This window comes from Colius striatus, chromosome 5, assembly GCF_028858725.1.
Source record: "Colius striatus isolate bColStr4 chromosome 5, bColStr4.1.hap1, whole genome shotgun sequence".
Classification (NCBI taxonomy): domain Eukaryota; kingdom Metazoa; phylum Chordata; class Aves; order Coliiformes; family Coliidae; genus Colius; species Colius striatus.
The window spans coordinates 26,474,367-26,498,826 of NC_084763.1; the positions used below are offsets into that span (position 1 = coordinate 26,474,367).

Sequence of the window (24,460 nt, forward strand, 5' to 3'; positions counted from 1 at the left end):
TTTGAAGAAGCCCTTCTTGTCATTGACCTCCCTTGCAACGTACAACTCCAATGAGGCTTTAGCTTTCCTAGTTGCCTCCCTACATCCTCTGACAGTATTATATTCATCCCAAGTAGCCGTCCCTTCTTTCCATGATCTATAGACTTTCTTCTTCCACTTGAGTTTGCCCTACAGTTCCCTGTTTAGCTGTGTGGGTCTCCTGACTCCCTTTTTTTGATTTCTTACCTGCTGGGATGCTCTGATCCTGAGCTTGGAGACAGTGATCTTTGAATAGAGACCAACTATCTTGGGCCTCTTTATCCTCCAATACCCTGTCCCATGAGATGTCCCCTAGTAACTGCTTAAAAAGGCCAAAGCTGTCTCTGCTGAAGTCCAGGGTTGTGATCCTACTTGGTATTCTGTTCCTACAGCACAAGATCCTGAACTCCACCATCTCGTGGTCGCAATTCTGTGGCAATGCTGTCTGTGGTAGATCAAATGCTGAGGATATCCTATTGCAACCAGGGTTGAACTTCAACAGTTATTTCCACAAACTCTCCCATATACAGGTCATTCTTTCAAACCTCAAGGACCATAATAAAAGAAGCTATTGTAGCGGTGACTAAATGAAAAGCGTTTTTCTTTGGACAACACAGGAGAGGGCAGTAGTCACAGATGATGTACATATTGATTAGAAAGATAAGTATGTTACTCCTATGAAAACAGCAGAGTAAGGAAATACATAATGGTCAATTCAAAGAAGTCCACAAAATCTATCTGTTGAGCTAACACAACTTTAAAATATCTTCCTGTGAAAGCGTTCAGTAAAATAAAGATTAGCAACTTCGGGACAATTACAAGAAGGCTTAGCGAGTTTGTTTTGGAGCATCTGATACCGATGTCATCAGGCAGGCTGGGGATCACTCCAGCGGATGTGTGAGCTTCCCTAAGGGCACAGCAAATTATTATTTCCAGATGGAAAGTCACGCTTCAGAAAGTAGTTTCTGGACATAACTACTACTGAAACAGGTAGGCAATAAATAGTAAAATGAGAAGATGATTGTTAAGGTCTGTAAGGTACTAGCAATATGCCTCAACATTGCTGGCAGCATAGATGACCACCGAAACCACATTACTACGGCCACCAAGGACTCTGTCTGTTAGAGGTGCTGATGCCTTGCAATGCGCGCCCTGCTGTCTCAGGATACACCACCTCTCTGCATACGCCTGGGCCTTGGGTCAAGGGGCTGTGACTGTGCCTGATTTTTAGGGGCTTTCCAAGACCCTCCTGGACCCTTCAGAATTTTCCAGGACCCTCCAGAGATGGCACTGGGCATGTGCCAGCGAGAGGAGTGCATATAAGAGCTCTTTTTTTTTTTTTTTTTCCTCACCCACTGGGCTGGATGGATTCTTGGAGCTTTCAGACAAACGACGTGGACTCGCAGCATTGAGTGTTGTACCTTTTCCCTCTCTCCTTTTCTTCTTCCCTTTCTCTTTTCATTGTTGGTTGTTGTGGGTAAAATAAAGTAGTTTAGCACTTGACTCCATTTTTAGTCTTAACTCTGTTCCCAAGAATATACAAAACCTGATCACGATAATCTGTTTGATTGGACATCACTCAGGACTTAAGCCCAGCTGCCTCCAGCCATCCAGAATTGATTGAGATCAGTTGGAAAGCAAGGCGGTTTAACTTCTGCCAAATTAAACCCAACAGGGGATCGTGACATTAAATTGGTTTCATGGATAGCATTCTCAGAGAACAGAAAGTGCAGTTAAGAGGTGACCTCCTGGGAGTGCATAGAGGAAATTTGCATATTAAGGTTTGATCCTCCTGGGACGATAACTCCTTTTTGTGGGGCTCTTACCTTGTTGTGGAACTCTTGCTTTATTATAAGGATGTGGTCTTCTGGGAGTTATAGGGGAAATTTGGATATTAAGGTGTCACCCTCCTTTTTTTAGGACTATTTTTATTATAAGGTGTAACCACCTGGGAGCCTATAGGGGGAATTTGGACATTAAGGTGTAGCCTGCTCAGGATGATAGCCCCTTTGTAGGATTATGGCTGCCCAGAAGGCAGCCAGTTCCTGTGATTATGTGCCCTCATGGGTTGAAGGAGTAGACAAATTGTTTGACCTTTTTAGAAGCACATGGATCCTGTCCCTCACTCCAGGGACAAGATTGGGCAAAAATCCACTGGTTTCGACCTCAGAGTGTGGTGTACAGGATAAAAGTGTTGCAGAAGGAAGCTAAAGTTAAGAGGGGGAAAGGAAAAGCTTTAATTTTTGCAGTGTTGGGAGCAAGACTGGCAGCTGCAGTATGAGAGAGAAAACAGGACTTGTGTAAAAATGAGACTTCTACTGAAGTACCATCTTCTACTCCTTGCAGATGGTAATAAAAATCTTGAGGAACAATTAAAGGAAAGTAAATAATTGTTGGAAGAGGAAAAGAATCAATATATGATATTAATGGAGGAACTAAGAAATCAACTTTTGATGGAAGTGGATACAGTCAGAGATAGAAGCGAAGTTTGCAGAGAAGGGGATATGGCACATCTATCCCCAGAAGGAATGGCAAAGGGCAAAAGAAGGCACAGAAAGGCCACTGAACATGTATCCGTTGGTTAAACAGAGTATATGTATGAGGATGTTGGTGATAACCGTTCTCAGGTTATCACCAAACAAGTCCTATTTACAGCAACTGAATTAGCAAAACCGAGAAAAGATTTTGCAAGGACTGCAAAGGAATGGGAAATTAAGTATGCGTGGAGAATATCTTTGTCAGAAGGAGATGGAATTTTGTTGTCAGAGAAAGAAGCAGAAGGATATTGGGGTCCAGGTGTGTTTCTAACTACCTGTGACCACCTCATGGTCCTTAACTCAGAGAGCTACATATTGGGCTGGAGGACTTAACCGCTTGGAAAGGGGACATCCCCTTGCCATAACAGGTATGGTGGATCAGTTAATAGAAAGTGTGCTAAAGGCAGCCTGTCTCCAGATGATGCATGATCGGGAGTTCAAGCCCAACCAGGGCTCCCCAGTGATGATGCTTGATGGACCCAGAGAAGATGACTCCTCTAATCTTGGGACTTCCTGACTTCCTGAAACCCATTGGGATTCAATTAAAAGAGAGGATTCAAAACATCCCTGATGGAGAACAAATTCGAGGTGCTTTGGAGGGGATAGTGACCCCTGACCATCAGTGGATAGGGAGAAAATTATGGACATGAGGGGAGGTAGCACAAGAATTAATTAATTTTGAGAGAAAATATGGCCCTGTTGGTAGCCAAAAAAATGAAATTAAGATTGTATGGGTTGTAGAGCAAGTTAACAATCGGCAGTCATCAATTGTGAAAGGCCAGGATTTAAGGACACCTTGTAGAAATAATCCTGGGAGGCAGAAACTCTTAACTCAACATGAGTTGTGGCACTTAGGACTTCAGAAAGGCATTCCCCAAGACCTGATGGATGGACTCCTGACCCAAAAATTGGAAAAACTTGTACAGAAATGGTCAGGGCAAAAATTCATTTTAAAAATTAATGGGTTCTTAAAATGATCTTTAAAACATCATAAAGGGAATAAATGGATATCCCCTATTAAATGCCTTCTATCCCAAACTCACAGCTTTAATTTCAAGAACTCAAACTCCTAGCACTCCTGGAAAGTGAACATTCTCCCGTGGATGGCCAGTGTTGGTAGAAATGCCAGCCATTGGAACTTCCCCTCTCACTTGCTGAATCCCTTAATTAACATGCCTGGAAGACTAAGGATGCTTCACAACAGTCAATGGATTGTTCCCTCTTTTTAAACTGAGAAGCAAAATTGTTTTGTTTTATTTTCAGGAGTAAACAAGCTATCCAGATGTGCCCACAGAAGGAGCAAAGCAGGTGTGGATTTTAATATAATTTGGTTAAAATGCATATGTTATTTTTGATTATAGTGTTTTGGGGATTTCTTTATAAGAGTGAAGAAAAAACAATCTTCTCCCGTTTCCCCTACTCATATGATCCTTTTCAAGACAATGAATTTGTTTTGTTAGCAAGAGCTGTAAGCCAAACCTTTAACCTGAGCCACTGCTGGGTTTGTGGAGGACCCCTAAAGTCGTTGAGCTGGCCATGGACCTCCATACCCTTTACCCCAGCACAAATTGGAAGTAATTACAGTGAAACTGACAACATTATCTGGGATGACAGTGAAACATGGACAGTCTAATTTCCCACTGTAGGAAAATGTTGCTGAAATCTCACTCAGAAGGGAGGAGCTGATGTGGGGAAAAGCAAGTGTCAATGGACAGTCACATACAAACTAATTAATGAAGAGAGAGATGTTTAAAAATGGATATGGCTTGATAAAACTGGGCGCAACAAAGGGTTTAAAGGGTCGTGGTCAAATAAAAATGAAACCTTTGTACTTCGATGGCCTGGAAATTGAATTTATAATCAAACCTGTGAGTGAAATAACAACACTGGTGTCTGGTATTGTACTGACTTGGACAAACAACAACAGCCCAAGCATCTTTTTCAGTCCTTTAAGAAATTATATCACATTATTTCTCATTTCCAAAGTTTGCAGCTGGACTATTTGCTAATGTTGACAAAGCTAAAAGAGGCCATTATTGTATTTGTGTCCACACAAATACAGGCTGCCCAGGGAGGTTATGGAGTATCCTTCTCTGCAGGCTTTCAAAACTGGCCTGAATGTGTTCCTGTATGACCTGATCTAGGTGGACCTGCTTGAGCATCGTGGTTGGACTAAATGATCTCTAGAGGTCCCCTCCAAACTCCTACCATTCTGTGACTTTGAACACTTCAAGCAATTTTTAAAATTATTCACAGAATCAGAGAATCATTTAGGTTTGAAAAGACCCTCAAGATAAAGTCCAACTTGTAATCTAGCATTACCAAAAGTCTGCCACTAAATCAAGTTCCTAAACACCATGTCTATTCAAAAGAAAGTGTTTTTCAGTATAAGATCCTTTACATTTTTTTTTAAAGTGAAGCTATTTACATGGCTGACATGAGTCCAATCCTAAAGAAGCCATCCTAACTTGCTCACAAGATTCTGAAATTTTCCCTAATGAATGCAAAGAACCACTAAACTCTGTTAAATCTACAATTGAAAAATACTAAACACAACAATGGTATATTTTATGTCAGTTTATCTCTATATGGAAAGCTAGTACCTATTACAATCATTGTCTGAAATAGAATATTGAATCTCCAAGAAATGTACGAAGCACAGTAATATTAGAAATGTGGCATAGAGTGGGAAAAAAACCAACCACTCAAACTCACCCATCCAATGCCCTTCTCTCTAAATTTAATACAAGTGCCTTTACTCAGAATCTCAATGGTCAATAAGAATTGACAGTCATCTTTAATTAAGAAGACTCTATGGCTGCATCTGGCTGGTGAAGAAACCCAAGAGACAAGTGCAGACACCAGCTCACTCCTTATGCATGATGCTTGACCACTGCTGTACTTTGGTACTGCCTTGGTCTGTAGCACTTAGTATGGGCCAGGGTTTAGGGGCACAGTGAGAGCAAGACAGCCCACTTAAGCTATGATTAGGCCAGGTCTGGCTCTCTCCAGATACCGTTCTACACAACCGCCCAGCAGATTCATTATTGACACTCCCCTGTGCACCTTCTGTTACCCACGGGAGGGCATGAACTGCTTATCCCCACGGGATAAGCACTGGGTACAGAAACAAGGCTGCAACACACAGTCCCTGCTCCATCAGCACAGACACAGCCAACATTAATTCTCTGTAAGTTTTCCAAGTCTTCCCAGAAAATAATAATAATAAAAAAAAAGTCTGCAAACACTACTAATTAGAGACTTGTGCATTTACAAGGGCATAGTAGTGTCCTTCCTTTGCCAGTAACTGGCTGTGGGTGCCCTGCTCAACCACCCTGCCATTGTGGATCACTGCGATGATGTCTGCAGTCTGTATGGTCGTTAAACGGTGAGCAATGATGATGCAGGTTCGACCTTGCCGGGCGTTATCCAGAGCTTTCTGGACAATCTGCACACAGATGTGAAAATGCTTTTAGCACTAGGAAAGACTTCAGTTGTCATAAGAACCACATTTGATTTCTTACCCTTTGTTATCACCTGAATATATCTCCCAGATATATAGGTCAGTGCATACATGAGACCTTTACTCATGTAAACTGAGACTTTACCTCAACTCAGTGAGGGTTTCTTACTGAGGTCAGTGAGATTGATCAAATGAGCATGAGACATTGGGAAGTGGGCATCTAGTTCAGGGCAGAACGCAAGTCAGTATTTACCATCAAATACAGCTAATAGCAAAACAGATTAAGAGTATCAGCTCCCCATACTGTTTTCTACTTAAGTTTTGGGCTTTTCTACTTGTTTATTTAGTATCACTCAATTCACAGTTTGCATCTAGAAAAGATACCATGATACACCTGCCCTGTTATTTCAAAGCTGAGCATTTGCAACGTGTTTGCATTTATTTTATTCTACAGAAAGCAGTTAACCATATACATAGATGTATATATCACATGTTATAATCATTGCTTACCTTTTCACTTTCTGTATCAAGAGCAGAGGTAGCTTCATCCAGAAGTAGAATGGCAGGATTACGAACCAGAGCACGGGCAATTGCTATTCTTTGTTTTTGACCTCCAGAGAGTTGTGTTCCTTTCTCACCCACCTGGGTATTATATTTCTGGATGTTAAAATTTTAAAAAGAAGGCTCGTGAGTACCCTTAAAGAAGGAAGATTAGAAAAGTAAAGGTTTATGTGTGACTATAAAAATCATTAGGTATTCCCATCTTAAAAGAAAAGATTAGTGCAAGTGGTTTTAAAGAAACTAAAGTTTTAAAAACATCTTTAGTGTAAACAGTTATCTATAGAGTCACACATATTTATATCTGGTCTGATGTACTTCCTCAAAGACTGGAGTAGATCTTGAATGGTACCACCAGTGACACAGCAATAAAGTGTCCACAGATATCTGTCTATAAGCATATGATTACTAAGAGTAACTAGACACATATATATGACGAACTTGATCCTGGGTTACTTGTGAATAAAGAATCCTGAATGTCATTAGTAATAATGAAGATTAAATATTTTTCAGCATCATGGTATAGTTTTGAAGTTGTACAGAACTACAGTGAAAACAAATTGTCAAAGCATTTTTCCTTGTTACAATCAAACTCTTGGCAGGCATGATGGTCAAATGCCATGCCATTCACTTTTGATTTATTGCCCCTTCATATTTGTTAAGAAACACTTCCTATGTGTGCCCATCCAATAAGGAATAGAATTTAGTTTTACTGAATTATTTTAAGAGAAAAATCTCTCAGAAACTTCAGCTGGCAAAGGGGAAAAAAAAAAAAAAGACTTATTTATAGTGTCCTCATATTTTCTCTCTCAGTCTGCTTTGTCTACTACTATATTAATTGGAATATTGGCTTTTTTCAAATAAATTAAGAAGGATGTTAAGCTTGAAATACACTGAAATTTTAAACCAGAAATTCTATACTTTTTTAAATTAAGGGAAGTAAAAATGTTTACTTTTAATTTTATCTATGTAAATAGGCATTATCTAGATGTCTCCATATAATTCCAAATATCTAATCTCACTTTTAGAAGATCACTATCTCTTACCTCTGGCAATTTTTCAATGAAGGAATGAATATTTGCTGCTTTAGCTGCTTCTTCAATATCCTCTTGACTAACCACCGTACTGTTGTCTCCATATTGAATATTTTCAGCAATGCTGCAGTCAAATAAAATGGGCTCCTGTGACACCAGGCCCAGCCTGGACCTCAGCCATTGTAAATGTAAAGATCTGGTATCAATTCCATCTGCTAACTAGAAAAAGCAACAGAAAAATGATGCCAAGTTGACTACAGAGCTCATCCTCAGACACACATTGTAAACAAGAAACACAAATTATAAGAGGAAGCTTGTTATGTGTTAGATTCCCATCTGAGATCAAGTAAATTTTGCATGTACAATGGAAAAGAATTGGTAGGCTAGATGAAATATTTCCTTTCGTTAGATTATTATCTTGGAAGACAAAAGAGTTCTGTAGATTTAATTGTTCTTAATAGCCACACAAGTCCATTGTTACCACTTGTCCTTCCACTGGGTCATAAAATCTCTCCAAGAGCTGAATGGATGTGCTCTTGCCACAGCCACTGCTTCCTACAAATGCCAATGTTTGTCCTTTGTTAACCTTCACGTTGAGTCCTCGCAAAACTTGAACTTCTGGCCTTGTTGGATATACGAAATGGACATTTCTGAATTCAATGTTGCCTTCAAAATTGCTCTGAAAAGCAATAGAGAGTTCACATGTTCATATAAGCATTTATTAGCTTTAAGAACACTTGTAGAACTTGGTTATTAAAGTGAGAGAACTGACCAGAAAGTCTGGGAGGATGTTTTCAAGACCGCTTTTGAAGTTCCCATTTTAAATAACATATGGGATTGAGGGCAGTATCATTATTTATGGGATTATCTGCAGATGTAAGTCTCTAAATCCTTCATGAGAAACAGTTTTCCAGATCTCATCTATTTTTCACTTTCACATTAGACAAATAAACAATGTTAATATTTTTCATTTCTGACACATGTAATTGAAGCACTTTTCTTGATATCAGCTACAGTATTTGCTTTCCTGATGATCGCATGCTGCAGGTAACACAACTCAAATGACTTCAACACAAGGTGAAGATCAACTATTATTAATGCAGAAATAAATTCTTTGTGATTTACAGGCATGTAGAAGAAGTTGTGTTTTAAAAGCAATGGTAACTGTTAATCAGCTATTCTAGCCAGGCCAGTTTCTAAGCACAAATGTCAGATAGAAGGCATACATTAAGGCTATTGCCTCTCCTATCATTAGGGTTAGGACCCAGCCCCATGTGCACACCAGTGGCACTGCTAGTACAATGCTCTCACAGCAGCTGATCTAATTTAATTGGTTCAAAGCTTTGCTTTGGTGAAGTCATAGGCATCACTAGTACCCAAGTCCAGTTTACACTAGAAATATTTTCATGAAAGTTTTATTTTATCAAAGACCTTCTGCCAAATCTTTCAGTGTTTGTGCCAGAGTACTCTAGTTCAAGAAGATACGTAACTTTAAAGGCTGAGAATTCTTGTATGTAAGCTTAAAGTTATAGACACTGGATTATGGCTTCCTGAGTAGAGCCTACCATCTAAAACCTATACAGAAAGTTAATTTTAAACTTACATGGATGTGCAAATGTAATCCTTCTAAACAATATATACTGAAAGCATTTAATGCAGCAATTTGACAAGTTTCCTTGCTTTACAGGTGAGGTTTTAGGGTGCTGCTTTTTTTTTTTTTTAAAAAAAAATATCTTTTTCTCTGTTTTTCCTTCCCCTCCCCATTCCTCTCAGCTTTAGAGAAAAACACATGATTCATTAAGGGAGTTTTGACTTCACAGGAGCATGTTTTTACTTGTAAGAGTTTCCACAGTTTTGAGAGAACAGATTCTGGCAAAACCATTCTGTCTGTGAAGGAATCAGTCTTTCTTATCTACCTAAAGAGTACAAAAGTGCACTTCTATTTTATTTCTCTTGTAAACTCTTACAAAGGCTATGGAACTGTGAGTGGAGCTGACATTGTCAGTGTTTTCCTGAGATCATTTAGATGAGGCTCAGCAGAATGATGAGTAATTTTTTAAAATGTAATTCAGAGCAAAACTTCACTCAGGGGTACACGCTTCTGACCAAAAAACAAAAATAATATGGTCCATTAAAAATAACAAGGCAGTACCACTATTTGTATTGTCCAACTTCTGTGATGCCCTAAAAAACCCCACAACTCTGAGTACAGTTTTAAGACAAAAAAAACAGTAATTTAATTTGCTTCAAGGTTTTTTAAAAAAAAAACAACTTACCAATTTTCTACCTTCTTCACTATAACTGTCAATTAGAGGTTTTCTATCCAAAAGTTGAAAGATTCGTTGAGCTGACTTTCTAGCTTTGCCATAGTCTGGTGCTAGGGAAGCAGACTGACCAACATTCATAGCTGCAAATACGATGGAAGAGAAGACTCTAAAAAACAAGAGGCAAAGCATCATTCATTGCAGCTAGAACAATGTATTGTTTTTCTTGTGTTTTAACATCCTTAGATTATGAAGTCCCCTCTTTCTCCCAAATGTCATCCAGTATTAGGAAGTTCTGTTTCTTCTGTTATGTACTTTATAATCGAGCAGTGATATATCACACCAGTTCTCTATGCAGTATCCTCTGCCTGGAAGTAACATCAAACAGCAAAGACTTCTCCAGAGAAAGTGTGCTGGGCACAGCCATATGCTTTCCACCTCAATGCCTAAATATGCACCTTTCCCCAAAACTGTTGTTCTACCCCATCTGCACTCCCAACTGGACTGAATTCCTGAATCTGTAACCCCCTAACACTTATGTAATTAAAGTAATTTGTGTGCACTGAAATCACTACCATGATTTTTTCCATTTTATAATTTATACTTACATAAATACATTTTCAAAGTTGCTCAGACAATGGACAATGAGCCATGCCCCAAATCTGAAGACTGCTGCATTAATAAAGTATTCTGCAGACTGAGCTACTCCGTAGTTAATTCCATAGAAAGGAGCTTTTCTCAGAGAATCTCTGATAAAGAAACAGACTTTCCGTAACTAACTTGTAAAACAGAAATAGGAGACATTAGTGTGGAGTGGCCTTATTTTTGAGTTACTGCTTTCAAGGAAAACAGTTCATCCCCTGAAAACACAATAAATCAGTTCAGAATGTGTGCACCCTCAGGAAAAAAACACTGCCAGACCCTAAAAGCAACTTGCATTGTGACATGAACAGAAAGAGCAATGAGATCCTTCCTCCTCAGTTATGCTATTTGTAATGTCTTAATTTGTTTTTGTGCAGCAGGGCAGGTCATCAAATCAGTTAAAAACAACTACCAAAACTATCCATTTTATTAATAAAATAAGTGGTCTCCAGAAGAAGGTCTGCAGACTTCTGCCTGGTCTTCCCATCTGAGCAGAGACTTATTCCAATTTGGAGCAAGGCCATATTGCCAGGTATCCCTGCAGGGATTCAGACCAAGGATCTATTTCTCAATCTTTCCTTCCAGAGAAGCTTTGTTTTGTGTAGATAATTAAACACACACTGAACTGGGGTCTGGAGGACTCTCTGCCCTCATGGTTTAGGATGCTCTCTGAGGAAATGAAAGTCTCCTTTCTAGTCCAAGCTATAAATCAGAGACCTTGAAAGTCTAGGCAAGCATCCTGCCTGTTTTGGGGGTATCACCAGATCCTTAGACACTAAATTTTAACACTGTTTTTGTTGAGAACAGATCACACAATGCAGCATTTAAAATTCCTTCTTTTACATCAGTTACCTCAAAGGAGTAAATAAACAAATTAGACTCTGGGCTACTTTATTTTTTTTTAATGAAATGGATCTAGAAAAATTTGCCCCCCCGATGATTCAAACACATTTCAATAAAGACAAGTTGGTGAGATATAACAGGTCAAGCAAGGGAAATCTAAAAAATTATTTTACAGTTTCAAAGTAATTTAAGTAGAATAAAACTGGTTTATATTAATAAAGAGTGCAGTATGGGAGTTAAATGCCAGTTCCAGAATTAACCAGTATCATGCAATACACAGAAATGGAGTGAATGTAGGTCCTGTATTATAGACATACATAATATTCTGTAACACAATTGCAAAGAATGCAGTTTAGAAAGTGTTTGCTTAATGAAAAAGTAAATCCTGCAAATGATTTTTCATTGTGCGTTTAATAATGTGTATTAAAATATACTGAGTGAACAAATTTCAAAACTATGTAAACAGCCATTGATATGCTTCCCAATCTTTTGTGTATGGGAGAGTTTGCAAGAAATGTATTTATAAGAAGTCTGAAATGTAGAAAGAAAGACTTAAAGAAAAAAAACCCACCTATATGGACCATTCAAACTAGTAACGTATCTTTCATAAAATGCTTCTTCCCTGGTCAGTGAAGCTACAGTTCTTATGTTTTCCACTGATTCTGTGGAAATCTAAATTGGGAAATAAGACAAATGACAGGTAAACTGTTACAATTGCAATCTACAACGTATCTCCTAAAACCTTGATCTTTTCTCTAGCATTTATTATTTTAGATCGGAAAACACTTGCTTAAGAGAGGAGACTGAGGTCTATTACTAGGTGAAGTAAAGCCCAGAACAATGAGATTCATCCCACAGCTACAAAGTCAATGGTGTGGGGCTGAAGCCAGCAGCATATTTGAATTCAGGACCTTGAGCCAGCAGGCAGGTAGCATCAGCAGCCCCTGCTCTAACCTGTGCATTGTGATGCTGATGATTTAAAGATTGCTCAATAAAACAAACCTCAGTCATCTAAACACAGCTTCCACTTTTGCCTGGACTACTATTGTCTCCTGGAAAAGCATTATCAGGTGAAGACAGTACCTTGAAACTCTTGAGCATGTAAATGGTTTGTATTTTATGATAGAATAAAACAGCAATGTTAGGAGCTGATGGGTCAGCCCTGTAATGCTGCTGGCCAAAGCACAGAGCAGTGCAGAGCTATGCTGTTCGTCCTGGGCACAAGATGCACCAGTGCTGGGGCTGCTGCCACTACAGCTGTCCCTGAGCAGAAATGTTCTATGGAGGCTTTCAAATGCATTTTTATAGCCTAATTTACAGATGTTTTGTGTTATCAATGTTTTACTTTTCTTGGGGATATATAAACATTCCCTTCATCCCCCACCCTGTCCTGTCCTCTCTTCTTCCCCTTTCATTTATCTTGGATAATTGAGTCAGCTGTAATATAGCTACAATGTTGTCCTTAAAAGTGATCTCACACCATAACCCTGTAGTTAAAATTGGAGAACTTACTCTTCCAGCCTCTTCCAAAGCTTTTTGATCTTTTGCGGCATGACCAGACACAGAGCTAAGGCTCACAGCATTCGTAGCAATAAGGAAAGGAAGGCAGGCCAGGATAAGCAAAGTTAACTGCCAGCTGTATGCAAAAGCAATAACGATGGCAGTCAGAAGGGTGAAGACAGTCATCGTCATCAGTCCAAGTCGACTCCCGGTTGCCTGAGAAAACCCCAGAATCCCCAGATATCTGTTATTAGATTTTCTTTTGTTACTTGTCACCACTGCAAATTGCTTTATAGTCAAGGCTATAAATCATCTGGAAAACAAAACCATGTGTGGTCACATGCATGGATATTATCTACTTACTTAAGTAACTGTTCCTAGAAATTTCCCATACCTGCCAGCATTCAGGCCTTCAAGTGTGGTAAAAGTAGCCTAAACAGTTGGTGATGATTATATAGTTGTTTTTAAAAGAAATATATACCCAGGACCTCCTGCACCACCTGAAGCACAGAGGACTGTAGCCACCATTAGAGCAGGGCAGACTGGCGGTCGTGTGATCAGCAGCAGCCAAAAGAGCCTTCATTCTAACAACAGGTGTTCATTGACCCATCTCACCAATGGTGGTGGAAACTATTCAGCCTCAGATTTTCACACAGCTGCACCTGGTGGTTGGGTTCTCAGGGGAAAAAAAAAAAAAGGATTTGGCCACCCTGTGCAAATGCTTTATCTCAATGGGATGGTGAGTGGGAAAGAAACTCATACCAAAGAACTCCTGTCTCCTCCTAGTCTGTGACATTTTCATCAAGAGCTTTAAAAATTATTAGCATCTAGCATCTGGGTACATTCTGATCTGCATCAAAAAAGATCTGAAAACAGCCCTGTGGAAAGAGTTAATCTTCCAAAATTTGGCTTGATCGAAAAAACAAAAATCCTTAAGTGGAAAGCAAAAATTCTTCCCTTATGCCAAAGACTTTCCTGCCCTGAAAGACTTTTCTTGTTCAATCAAATTTAAAATAGTAATAATTAAACCAATGCCAAGGTGAATTGTTGCCATATGTTCTAGGAGCTGCACATAAAGATGGATTTGGAAACTTCAGCCAGCACGGCATGAGGCACAGTACGTACTTAACTGATATTCTGTAGCTCTCCAGAGAATACAACAGCTTTGTAAACGAGTTGACTTTGTATTTAGAGGACTCTGTGTACCCCTCCTTTCTACAACACTGACAGGGTGATATAGTTAGTGCTGTTGAAGCAAACCGGAATTTTAAAAGACTAATATGACCAAGTTTTGTCAAAGACTATTTTTTCACTACAAGCCCACAAGAAAGGACAGGAGAGAGAAACTGGAGTTTAGAGACACTGAAAAATATAGGGATTAAAGGGGTTTTGATGTATAAACTTGAAGGAAACAAAACTTTCTTAAAATAAACCAGTAAAATTTCACCCCTCACAAATCCTGTAATGATTTTTTTTCCCCAAGGAGAAGGGAAGAAGCAGAGACATTTGGCAGATTGTCAGGGACTGCTGATGAGGTGAGCAGTAGGAGGAACTATGCAGAATCTGGCATATTCTCTTGCTAGTGGACAGTGACCACTTCTCCCATACTATTGCCTTGAGTCATAGAATTATAGAATTATTTCAGTTGGAAAAGACCAAAGGATCATGGAGTCCAACCACTAACCTAACACTGCTGAGCATACCACTGTTCCCTCTTTGATCATTGACTCCCTGTGCTCTTGATTAATGTTGGACTGTTTCCTACTATTTGGTCTCCTTGTGTGTGAAGAACATTTGCTGAGGAATGGGAAGAAGAGTTCTCTTCACCAAGGTCAGTAAGGATTTTTACCATTAGCAGATGCAACCTCTTCATGACACTCAGGTGACACCCATCATAAGGTGTAGAAACCTGGGGTCTTCTGATTCTGGTCCTCAGCACTTTGCAAGGTGAAGTGGTCTACAGGTATGATAGCTTAAAGACTTGCAGTGAGGAAAATGAAAGGTACATGAACATCTGCTGGATTTTTTTATAACTCTCATAAATAATAAGTTGGGAAGCCATTCTCAAGGTGTCAGCAGCTTGCTACGTAAATGCAACTGCCAGTCTGTAAGATAGATTTACTACTTTCTCTTCTCAAATAAACCATGTCCCTTGTCAATTGCAATTAATATTTTTAAGGAAAGAATATTCAAAACACACAAAAAAGAATCAGCATACCCCTTTGACTTGGGAAGCATCTGTAGCAAGTCGAGTTAGTAGAACACCAACAGAATTTTTCTGATCATCGTACCATCCAATATCCTGCAAAAGACACTAATTTTTGTTTCAAAGAATTACATGTTCTTATCATGGTTCAAATTTATTAGGATTACTAATAAACATTTCCAGCTCAGGTAGGATATAGGGAAATGGAAGTACGTGTCGTCATGGCTGGCTGTAATAGTCTTCCTCTGTAGTCAGAATCTTTCAAGTAAACTAAACCAAAAAGCTTAAGAAGCATTATTCTATCATGAACACCTAATGGTTCACTGTCAAGGTAGAATTACTAACTGTGATGTTCCTCTTAACATGCTTATTTGAAAACTTTTATTATAACTTCCTTTTACTCAGTCATTCCACGGGCCTGAGGAGTTCTTACCAAGTGGCCATGCTGTTAACTACAGAAGAACTTTTTCATCATCCTTGCACGCACAGACAGTGGCAAACTGTGTGCATACTGGCATGTCAAAATATGGACATTTGCAATGACACTCCTATGTCATTAGACTATTTGCAGTCAAATTGCACATAGATTAAGAAACTTTCAGAAAAGTTGTACTTTTGCCTAAACTAGTGGTGAAAGAGATGTGTTTTTGTTTTCTTTTCTCCAGATCTCACAATTAAAACCCAATGTGTACCTTGACACAGTCTGCAAAAGCCATCTGCTTCTCGTGATACCGTGGCTGCATAATTCTTACCTGCTGAAGTAATGCTCTGAAGGACAAAGAACGCAGTCGCATTGTTAGTATTTCCCCAGACTTCCCAAACATGAATCCCTGGGGGAGGAAAAGTCACATTTTCTTATTTGATGCTTTAACTGCGTTTATAAAGCTGCACAACAAAAGCAATGACACTAAAAAGTCACCTACAACCCCCTGTGCATATATATGTCTTGGGAAAAATGTCATTCACATTCACTCTATTTTCTCACAGAAGGAAGGAACACAGCAAAGAAGGCAGAAACTTTCTTGTAATGCCCCAGCAGCACTAAAGATAAATTGGCCTATCTAGTCTTCAGCCACCCTACTCTGACTACTACCAGAGACATTTACAGCAGTCACACCAATGAATTTTATGGTATAAAGTGGTAGTAACTATTTCTTGCAAGCTATGGGGTAGTCATAAGAGGACAACAAATGATAGAGTTTGCTTCATGTGATGAAAAACAGTGTCTCCTATGAGAAGAGTCTATTTTAAAGTTACTTTGGCAAGAGCCTATAGCTTGTCAATGAGAAATGTCACTCTAACTTTTAAGTCCAGACCCTCAAGTTTGATTTAAATCATGCTGAATCCACATTGCCTTCAAGTGGTTTACTTCAGTCAACATCATGGATATATATCTTAAAGTAAACATATCCATAAACCTCACATATCTCAGGAAGAACTCTGGCACTTCCACGTATTTTTGTAAGCTTTACTTGGTGTTTTGCTTCTCAGATGGCATTGATATGAGTTACACCTGCAGCCTGCTAGACAGCTCAAAAACTTACCACATTTCAGCAGTGACACTTACTTGGATTATGTATGCTGCTAAGATAATCACTCCAAGTAAAAGAAACATTAGAGAAAGCACCAAAGTGTTTTTATTCCTCTTTTCTGGATCTGTTTCTTGAAAAGCCTATGCAAGAAGAAAACCACAAAAATGAATATGTAGATAATGAGTGCCAGTTACATAAACTAGCCTTCATCTCAAGAAGCTTGTCTGCTTCAATTTCTCTTAGTAAGTCTTCTGAAATCAGTCTTAGTCAACATTCTGTTGAGGGCCAGAAGACAGTCCATCTTTCCATTTAGCCTGTATCTTGCTAATTTGTTCCCCCAGCTCCAATTATGTATTGTTCCTCATTCTCCCTGTTAATTAGATACAGTTCCACCAGGCTTTGACCCTAGAGGGTCACTTCAACATTTATCCATTTTTCATGGCATCCATTTGTACTAGTAAATCCCAACTAAGGTCTCACACAGGGGGAACTGGAGAAATGTCTGAGCATGAGGGAGGCTCAGATTGCAATATCCATTTGCTAAACTAAAAAAAAAAAAAAAAAAAAATCAAACCCACTCCCCATCCTCTGCCCCTTCCCCTCCAATAAAATCAAACCCCAGACCTTACCCCAATTATTTTGCCAAATATAACAGCAAACGCAGGATGGACTGCACCCGAGATGGCAGCAGCAATCACTCCCAGCAGTATATACAGCCACTCAGGTTTGTTCAGAGCCAGTATTCTTGAGTAAGGCACAGAAGGCAGATTTTCTTCCTACAGGAAAGAGAAAGCTGCAAGTTTTCCTTGGAAAGCTGCAGAACATTAAATTCCCCAGACAGTGGGTGTTCATTATGCTTTGAATAGTGAACTATCTTGGTAAATTACTGAAAGTCCTCTCTGTGCACCCAGAGTGAAACTCGCTGAATGTCTGCAGCTTTGCTGTTTCCTAGAATTTCAACTGCACTGTAAAGGTTTGAAGGCAAAAGACTTAACAAAAGGCTAACTCATGAAGGAAAAGCTGCCAGGACAGTTCACTGAAAGTCAGATAGGACTCGTCACCATGAATAGCAACTAATGCTTGAATCTTTATCAAGAACTAAAAGTCTCATTGTTCAGAGGACTGAAAAGATCCCTATGGCAGCTAAATGCTAGTGGGCTGGCAGTAATACAACTGGATAGAGAGGTCATCTTTCTCTTTTAAAAACTATGGCTTATGCATCATTACCAAAATCATGATGGAAGTATATGTAACAGCCAATTAGCTTCCATCTCCTTTGAAAGTACAAAATGCCCTATTCTGCTTTTCTAACTTTTTCAAGTGTCTATGCCTCTACAGGATGAGTTCTGGAAAAGCAGAAAATGAAAACACTGAAATAAAATAACAAAACCAAAAATGTCAGGTGGGATTACAAGTTTCTCTTGCATCCTGGTTATTTTATCCCATGTTTCAGATGCTGAATGAGAGTGGCTAAACCTAAATCATTATGGTGGGCTGAGCTTTCTGAAACAACCACTGGATGTTTGATTTCTTAATTTCTTATGAAAATGACGAATATTGAAGTCTAGACAATGGACGTCCACTATGTCCTCTGGGGTCTTAAGCAGTCTTAATACAGAGACAAAGATATCTTTTCAAGTTGCATAACACTTTTGTGATAATGAGAATGGATCCAGTTCCTTCATATGATTTGAAATATGTATTAGCTAGCTGTAAGCCTTATTTTAGTGAAACGGAATATTGATAGATACAAATTACACCAAGGCTTCCATAAGTATTTAAAATAATCAGATGCTATATTACAGATGAGATTCTAACTTCCATAGATTTGAAAGAATCCATGGTTTTACTTCAGAATTTAAATCTTCTTCACTTCAAGGGTCCTGAAGTCTGGTAAAAGAAAAACTAAACAAGCTGAAACAAACAAACAAAAAAATAAAACCAAACTAATCTTCCTACATGCCATGCAAAAAAAAGTGGCAGTTCAAATACAAATCAGTAAAAAACAAAATAAAGTTTCTCTTGGGCTGTCTACCCAAAGTCTGATCCAGAGTCCATTAGCATCTACTCCTATTGACTGCTATGAACAAGTTTTACTCGTCTTTGACAAGCAAAGTTCTGTTGCTAAAACCTGAACATGGCAGACAGTTATCTAAAAGTAATGAAAATTATGTTTTTCATGTTTTTGCTTACTTGTTATCGCTAAAATTCTAAATGAAAGTTTTAATACCAACCTCCAACTCTTTTTTCTTTTTTCCAGGGGACTTTTCCTTGGAGGAATGTCTCTTGCTCCTGTATCTGCTGGATCTTCTTCGAATGCTGCCTCTCCCAGAAACCACCGATTCTTCAAAATGATCTTGAAGAGTCAGTTCTTCCAAAACACCACTTCCATCATTTTCCTCGTATTCCTCAGTCCCCATGTCTTCACTTTCTTCTCCTGTCCTATCATCTTCATCTGCATTGCTACAGCCCTAGTGAGAATTCAGGGTATTCAGTCACAGGATGCTTTGAGCAGGATGAAGCAGGATTTTGTTTTGTTTTGTTTTTCTCATGAGCTCTGCTTTTTTAATTATGGGATCAATGTTGCCTATAGGCCACATATATTTCAGCCTGTGATAGTGAAACAGTGGACTATTTGGTCCTGATTTCCCTTTTTAAAATTTAAACAGTCTACAGAATCCATCTAGTTTCTAACAATTCAGGGGTTATGCCATAGTTATGTAGTCTGTGCCTACAACTCGTATTTTTGACATATTGGATTGTGTAAAAAGTGAAACATTTTTATGAGTAAAACAAGAATTCCAAGCCTATGTCCATGCCCAGACTAGAGTGACCAAGCAGCTGCCAACTGGACAACATGCAGGAACTAAAGAATTACTCCATGTACCATAATTTCACAACGTTGTGAGATAGAGAATAAGTGAGTTTGCCCTTACCTGCTGCATTACAAGAGAATAGTAGACTCCCTTCTGCAACATGAGTTCACTGTGTGTTCCCTGTTCAACCACAATGCCGTTCTCAAATCCAGCAATAGTGTCAGCAGTCCTGATGGTAGACAGCCTGTGAGCAATCACAATGGTGGTACGTCCAGCCCGAGCCTTGCAAAAAAACCAACAAAAGATATTTCCATTAAAATGTGCAAGAAATCAGCACAGAAATAAAACATTATTTTAAATATTTATAATGTAAAATATATCCAAACATTAAACAGAATTCTTTCTTCTAAAAGCCAAGTTTGGGTTCTTTTTCCTGGTTTCACGTCTCCTGTTTAACAGTAAAGATATTTTCATTTGCCTAATTCAGGTAGAGAAAAATCACATTAATCTTATTAGACAGACAATGCAGGTAGTAAAGGTTATATTGAAGGTTATTTGACTTTTTACCAAACTTGAACTGTTTGAGCTAAAATGTTTCCACACACATAGGAGGGAAATGCTGTCAGAATAGTTAGATCTCTCTCAAAATAAAGCTCAGATAGCTAGTATATAAAAAGATGATATTTTCTTTACATACTGTCAATGCATACTTTTGGAAGTATAACATTAGCATGACCTCTGACAAAACTTAGCAGGAAAATGTAGAGGAGTGGAGCACATCTAGGATAAAAGTGTTTCAGACACTCCCTAAAACTTTCTCCCAGACTTTTGAAATACTACATCTCAAATCAGGGGCTTGCTGGGATTTGGCAAGGAAAGCTGCTGAAGCCTCAGTCTGAGGTTACAATCTCCATCCATTTCCAGCTTCCACGCACAGACCAGGAACATGTTTAGTCCTCATACACCAGCTCGCAGCTGCCAGAGAACAGCTTCCCTCCTCATTGATGCCTGGAGCAAATGGTGGCTTTTAGTATGTTCTACAGTCAAGGAGCCTGCTGGAAGTTACTTGTTACAAAAGGATTTGCCCATCATATGGGCACAGGAACCGAGGTATGGAGAAGTTTAAGACAGTTTCAGTAGATGAATGCTTCCATGGAGATTTGGATTCTTCTCCTATACCTGCCACCAAGTTCTCATGGATCTGATGTGAATCACTCAAAGCCTGTCACAGGAACTCTTGTCCTGGTGCAGTTTTTTATGCCTGTGCCCTAATGCACAGAGGTGCAGAGCTCTCACCACTGCAGCTCAGAGCTGCAATCAGAACAAGAAAAATGCTCTAAATGATGCAAAGTTAAATGAAAAACAGAACACTACAAGCATCTGCATATGACTACTCAGAAACAGTGCACATTTGTGAGGTTAATATACTAATATAGTTAACACAGCTCCTCAGCTGTAAAAATAATGAATGATATTATCACCATATTTTCCAGTCAGGGATGTTGAGAAGAAATTTGCAAATTCCATTAGGGACTAGTTTGATGGACATCAAAAAGCTGTGAAAAGACACATAAGTTATGATTCAGAGCACATTTTGATGTGTTCTGGGAACATGCTGAAGGATGAATAATAATGTATATAGAAAAGTCTCCTTAACTGAGTGATCTCTCTCTGTTACACACTAAATGAAGCAACAAGCTTCTAGAAAAGGTTAGTATTTGATTTTGGAATTAAATAATATGCAGAAGAAACCTAAATTATGGCTGAAGCAGCAATCTTTTAGCATTTAACTTCACAGCAATAACAACAATCATGTACAAATTAGATCAGATGAATATTATTTCTGCATCCATATGTTACTTCAGTATCATTACTATCAGTATAGTCATGTGAATATATCCAACAGCTGCATTTTACCTCAGATTTAAACTGACTGGCAATGAAGGTGGTAAATTCTGTATTTTCCTTGAACCATACTTGTACCTCATCTCTCTGTTCATAACTACTGAAATGAAAGGCAGAATTTTTCACTTAGCTTTTAAAAACACTTTGAAATAAATATAAGATAAATGAAACAACATTCTAGCCCAACCATGAAAATCTTTTTTAATCAAAGCCTCTAGGCTTCATGATATCTTGGCAAAGACTGCTGACGAAGGAGGGCTGCAACAAACAGACTGTGAGCTGGTGGGACAGAGGCATAGGTACAAGCTCCGACAGCTCTGCTCTGCAGTAACACCTGTCCTAGAGCTGTGGATTTGGGGCTGAAACACCAGAGGCAGACACTCAGTACTGGTAACCAGCTCAGCTTTTTGTTCTGTATAGAATCTGATCCTCACTCACTGTCTGTAAATAAAAAAGACTGTTAAATCCCAAGAGCCTTTTGAAAAATTATGAAGCAACTATTCAATGAAGAATGAGTAGTATTAGTATTACAGTATAGATTTTTCTTAATCTACTTGAAAGCCATTCAGTCCTCATGCCTTGTTTTGAAAAAAACACCATCCATACTTCATTAGCAAATGAACAACTGTGATTTGAGGAACAGAGTGCAGGAGACTTAAGTTAGTTACACACAATTGTAAGTATCGTGGTAATTAGTTATAATGTTAAAACCCCCCACAAAAAGACATGGTTCCCAAGTAAAATTTTGGTCATTTAAACTCCCTGTCAACACTCAAATTAAAACATCTAAATCTTATTTTCCATTGTTATTTATTCCAATGGAAACCTGTGGTGTTGTGTTAATTCTTCTTCAGTGCTGCTGCATATTTTCGTGCTAGCTTCAATAATATGACTCCTACCTTATCGAGAGCTGCTTGTACTATGGATTCACTCTGAGCATCTAGTGCAGATGTAGCTTCATCCAGAAGAAGAATCTTGGGATTTCTTGCCAGGGCACGGGCAATAGCTATTCGCTGCTTCTGTCCTCCACTCAGCTGAGCTCCTCTTTCCCCTACTATGGTGTTAAATTTCTGAAAAAGTAAAAAAAAAAAAAAAAAAAAGGCAGAATTTACAGGTCTCCATTGAACTCCTTGCCTCTCTATGCAAACATAAATATTCAGCTTCTAGATGAGAGGTACCTTTATCTGGCCAACTTAAACATGGGTAGAGAAAACATGCAACAATATCCATCCTTCTAGCCCTTTACTAAGCCCTCCTACACCCATTACATATTTTAGATACCTAACTTTGAACTTAGGGTTCATTAAAGTCTTGCTCTTTACTACTTTCTCAGAAAGTGCTCCAAACCCCAGATCTCCTCAAGACAAGCCTGTAAAATGCATCTCTGCATTTGCTGATGACCGCCTATCTTTCTGACAGGGTTGGGATCACAGGTACCTACTAGGGCCTAAAACATTGAACCCAAAACACCCCCTTGGAGCTACCTCTCAGTGCCTACCAATGGTGGCACTTGCTCCAAAGTGACAAGTCTCAAAGTCCACTGCAGTCTTTCATTATATAGCTCTTTAAGAGTAAATAAGATCAAATAACTCTTCCTGAGAAGGAACATGGGAACCGACTGACATGATAGAAATGGCACATGCTTGAGAGATGGGGCTCAAAGCTCTCAGGTAGTAAAAGAATTTGAAATAAAATCTCAGGTGGGTGCTTTTTCCAGATCTTTTAAACTGCAGGACCAAAAGGAAGGACTTACCATTGCCCATTCCTGACTATCTGTTTTGAATGACTGATGTCACTTCCTGCTCCCATCCTGAAAGAAGTCACCTACTGCCAGGTAAGGGCTCAAAGCTGTGAATCTCAGGCAGAAGGAGAGCTCAAGCTCCCAGCTGCTAAAATTAGCCTTGGTTAAGTGCATACTTATTTACTTCTGCCCTTCATTTCCTATTGAATGTTCAGAGAGCTCCTGACAAAGGATTAATTTTCAGGATCTTCTGTTTAAAAGTCCAACTCTTCCCATGTTTTGTGAGATGAGTAATGGTAATACAGTTGTGAAGCTTCCCTTCTGAGTCAAGGCACCAGCACTTTTTCGAGACTTAGGCACAAATTCTTTGAAGGCAATCATGCAAAGGCACAATATCTAGTCCAGAAAGTCCCTGAATAGAAAGATACTGGAGGCTGTAAGAGTATTTTTGGAAGTTGTACTACAAGTTGAATTCCCATGTTCTCACTCTTAGAAACAGGACACCAGCTTAACTGGATCTTTTGTTCTTATTCTCAAAAGAAATTCATGAACTCACATCAGGCAGTCTAGATATAAAGTCAAAAGCATTGGCTTCTTTGGCTGCTTGCTCAATTTCAGCATCAGAAATATCTTCTCGGCCATAGCGAATATTCTCAGCTATTGTTGTTGCAAACAAGACAGGCTCCTGGCTCACAATACCAATATTTTCTCTTAGCCATTTTACATTAAGTGTCCGAATATCTCGACCATCTAAGGTAATCTGAGAGGAAAAATGTGTCAAAAATTGAGGAAAAGCATCCTGGTCATAATAAATCAATTAATTACTATTAATCTACTTAAATACTAGCTACAAGGTAAGGACAAACAAGTAAAAAAATTGTATTTAGCAGAAAACTATATTGAGGGAGAAGTAACAACTGTAGCTTTTCCACACACCGCACAAATAAGAAATTGGTGATGAGCAGCATAAATAGAGAAGACAGCGTTCACCCAACCCCAAGTCATACTGTACAAGCTGGCTTAAAGAGTTTTCCAGCTTCCCTGCATACTTTTTTACCTTTTTCTCATACCCCTGTGCTGGTTTGCTGCCCTTATAGTTGTGGCTACAAAATTGCCTCTGTAACTGTCTTTCACCTCAGATCAAAGAAATATTCCAAGTTGACAGGAAGGGAAAGTTATTTTTAACCTAGATAATTTGCAATGTGGTCCTATGAACATTGACTTTAGTACAGGGGAGGAACAAAAAACTGAGAAATGGGAACAGGAATGAACAGTCACAGAAACAATGTGTTGTTAATAGATAGCCACCTTGATACACTATGCAGTGATAATTTAGCACTTATTATTAGAAATGCTTACCTAGTTGCAACTAGCAGTAACAACTAAATAACATTCTTCAAA

At 38.8% G+C, this 24,460-nt stretch overlaps 1 protein-coding gene and 1 pseudogene across 1 annotated transcript in view; one reads left to right on the forward strand and one right to left on the reverse strand.

Annotated features, from left to right (window-relative positions):
* Window positions 1-2,586: 2,586 nt before the first annotated feature.
* Window positions 2,587-3,532, forward strand: LOC104561876 (uncharacterized; annotated as a pseudogene).
* A 2,273-nt stretch (window positions 3,533-5,805) lies between these two features.
* Window positions 5,806-24,460, reverse strand: part of ABCB5 (ATP binding cassette subfamily B member 5) — a 32,370-nt gene continuing 13,715 nt past the window's right edge. Inside the window, exons 13-28 of the mRNA XM_061997403.1 lie at window positions 23,616-23,819; window positions 22,218-22,388; window positions 19,534-19,695; window positions 18,832-19,068; window positions 17,227-17,373; window positions 16,633-16,737; window positions 15,818-15,895; window positions 15,078-15,161; window positions 12,872-13,075; window positions 11,931-12,031; window positions 10,483-10,623; window positions 9,887-10,043; window positions 8,092-8,289; window positions 7,623-7,829; window positions 6,529-6,675; window positions 5,806-6,003 (exon numbers count right to left, since the gene is read on the reverse strand). Of these exons, the coding sequence (XP_061853387.1) occupies window positions 5,806-6,003; window positions 6,529-6,675; window positions 7,623-7,829; window positions 8,092-8,289; window positions 9,887-10,043; window positions 10,483-10,623; window positions 11,931-12,031; window positions 12,872-13,075; window positions 15,078-15,161; window positions 15,818-15,895; window positions 16,633-16,737; window positions 17,227-17,373; window positions 18,832-19,068; window positions 19,534-19,695; window positions 22,218-22,388; window positions 23,616-23,819 (2,541 nt within the window). The remainder of the gene's footprint in view (window positions 6,004-6,528; window positions 6,676-7,622; window positions 7,830-8,091; window positions 8,290-9,886; window positions 10,044-10,482; window positions 10,624-11,930; window positions 12,032-12,871; window positions 13,076-15,077; window positions 15,162-15,817; window positions 15,896-16,632; window positions 16,738-17,226; window positions 17,374-18,831; window positions 19,069-19,533; window positions 19,696-22,217; window positions 22,389-23,615; window positions 23,820-24,460) is intronic.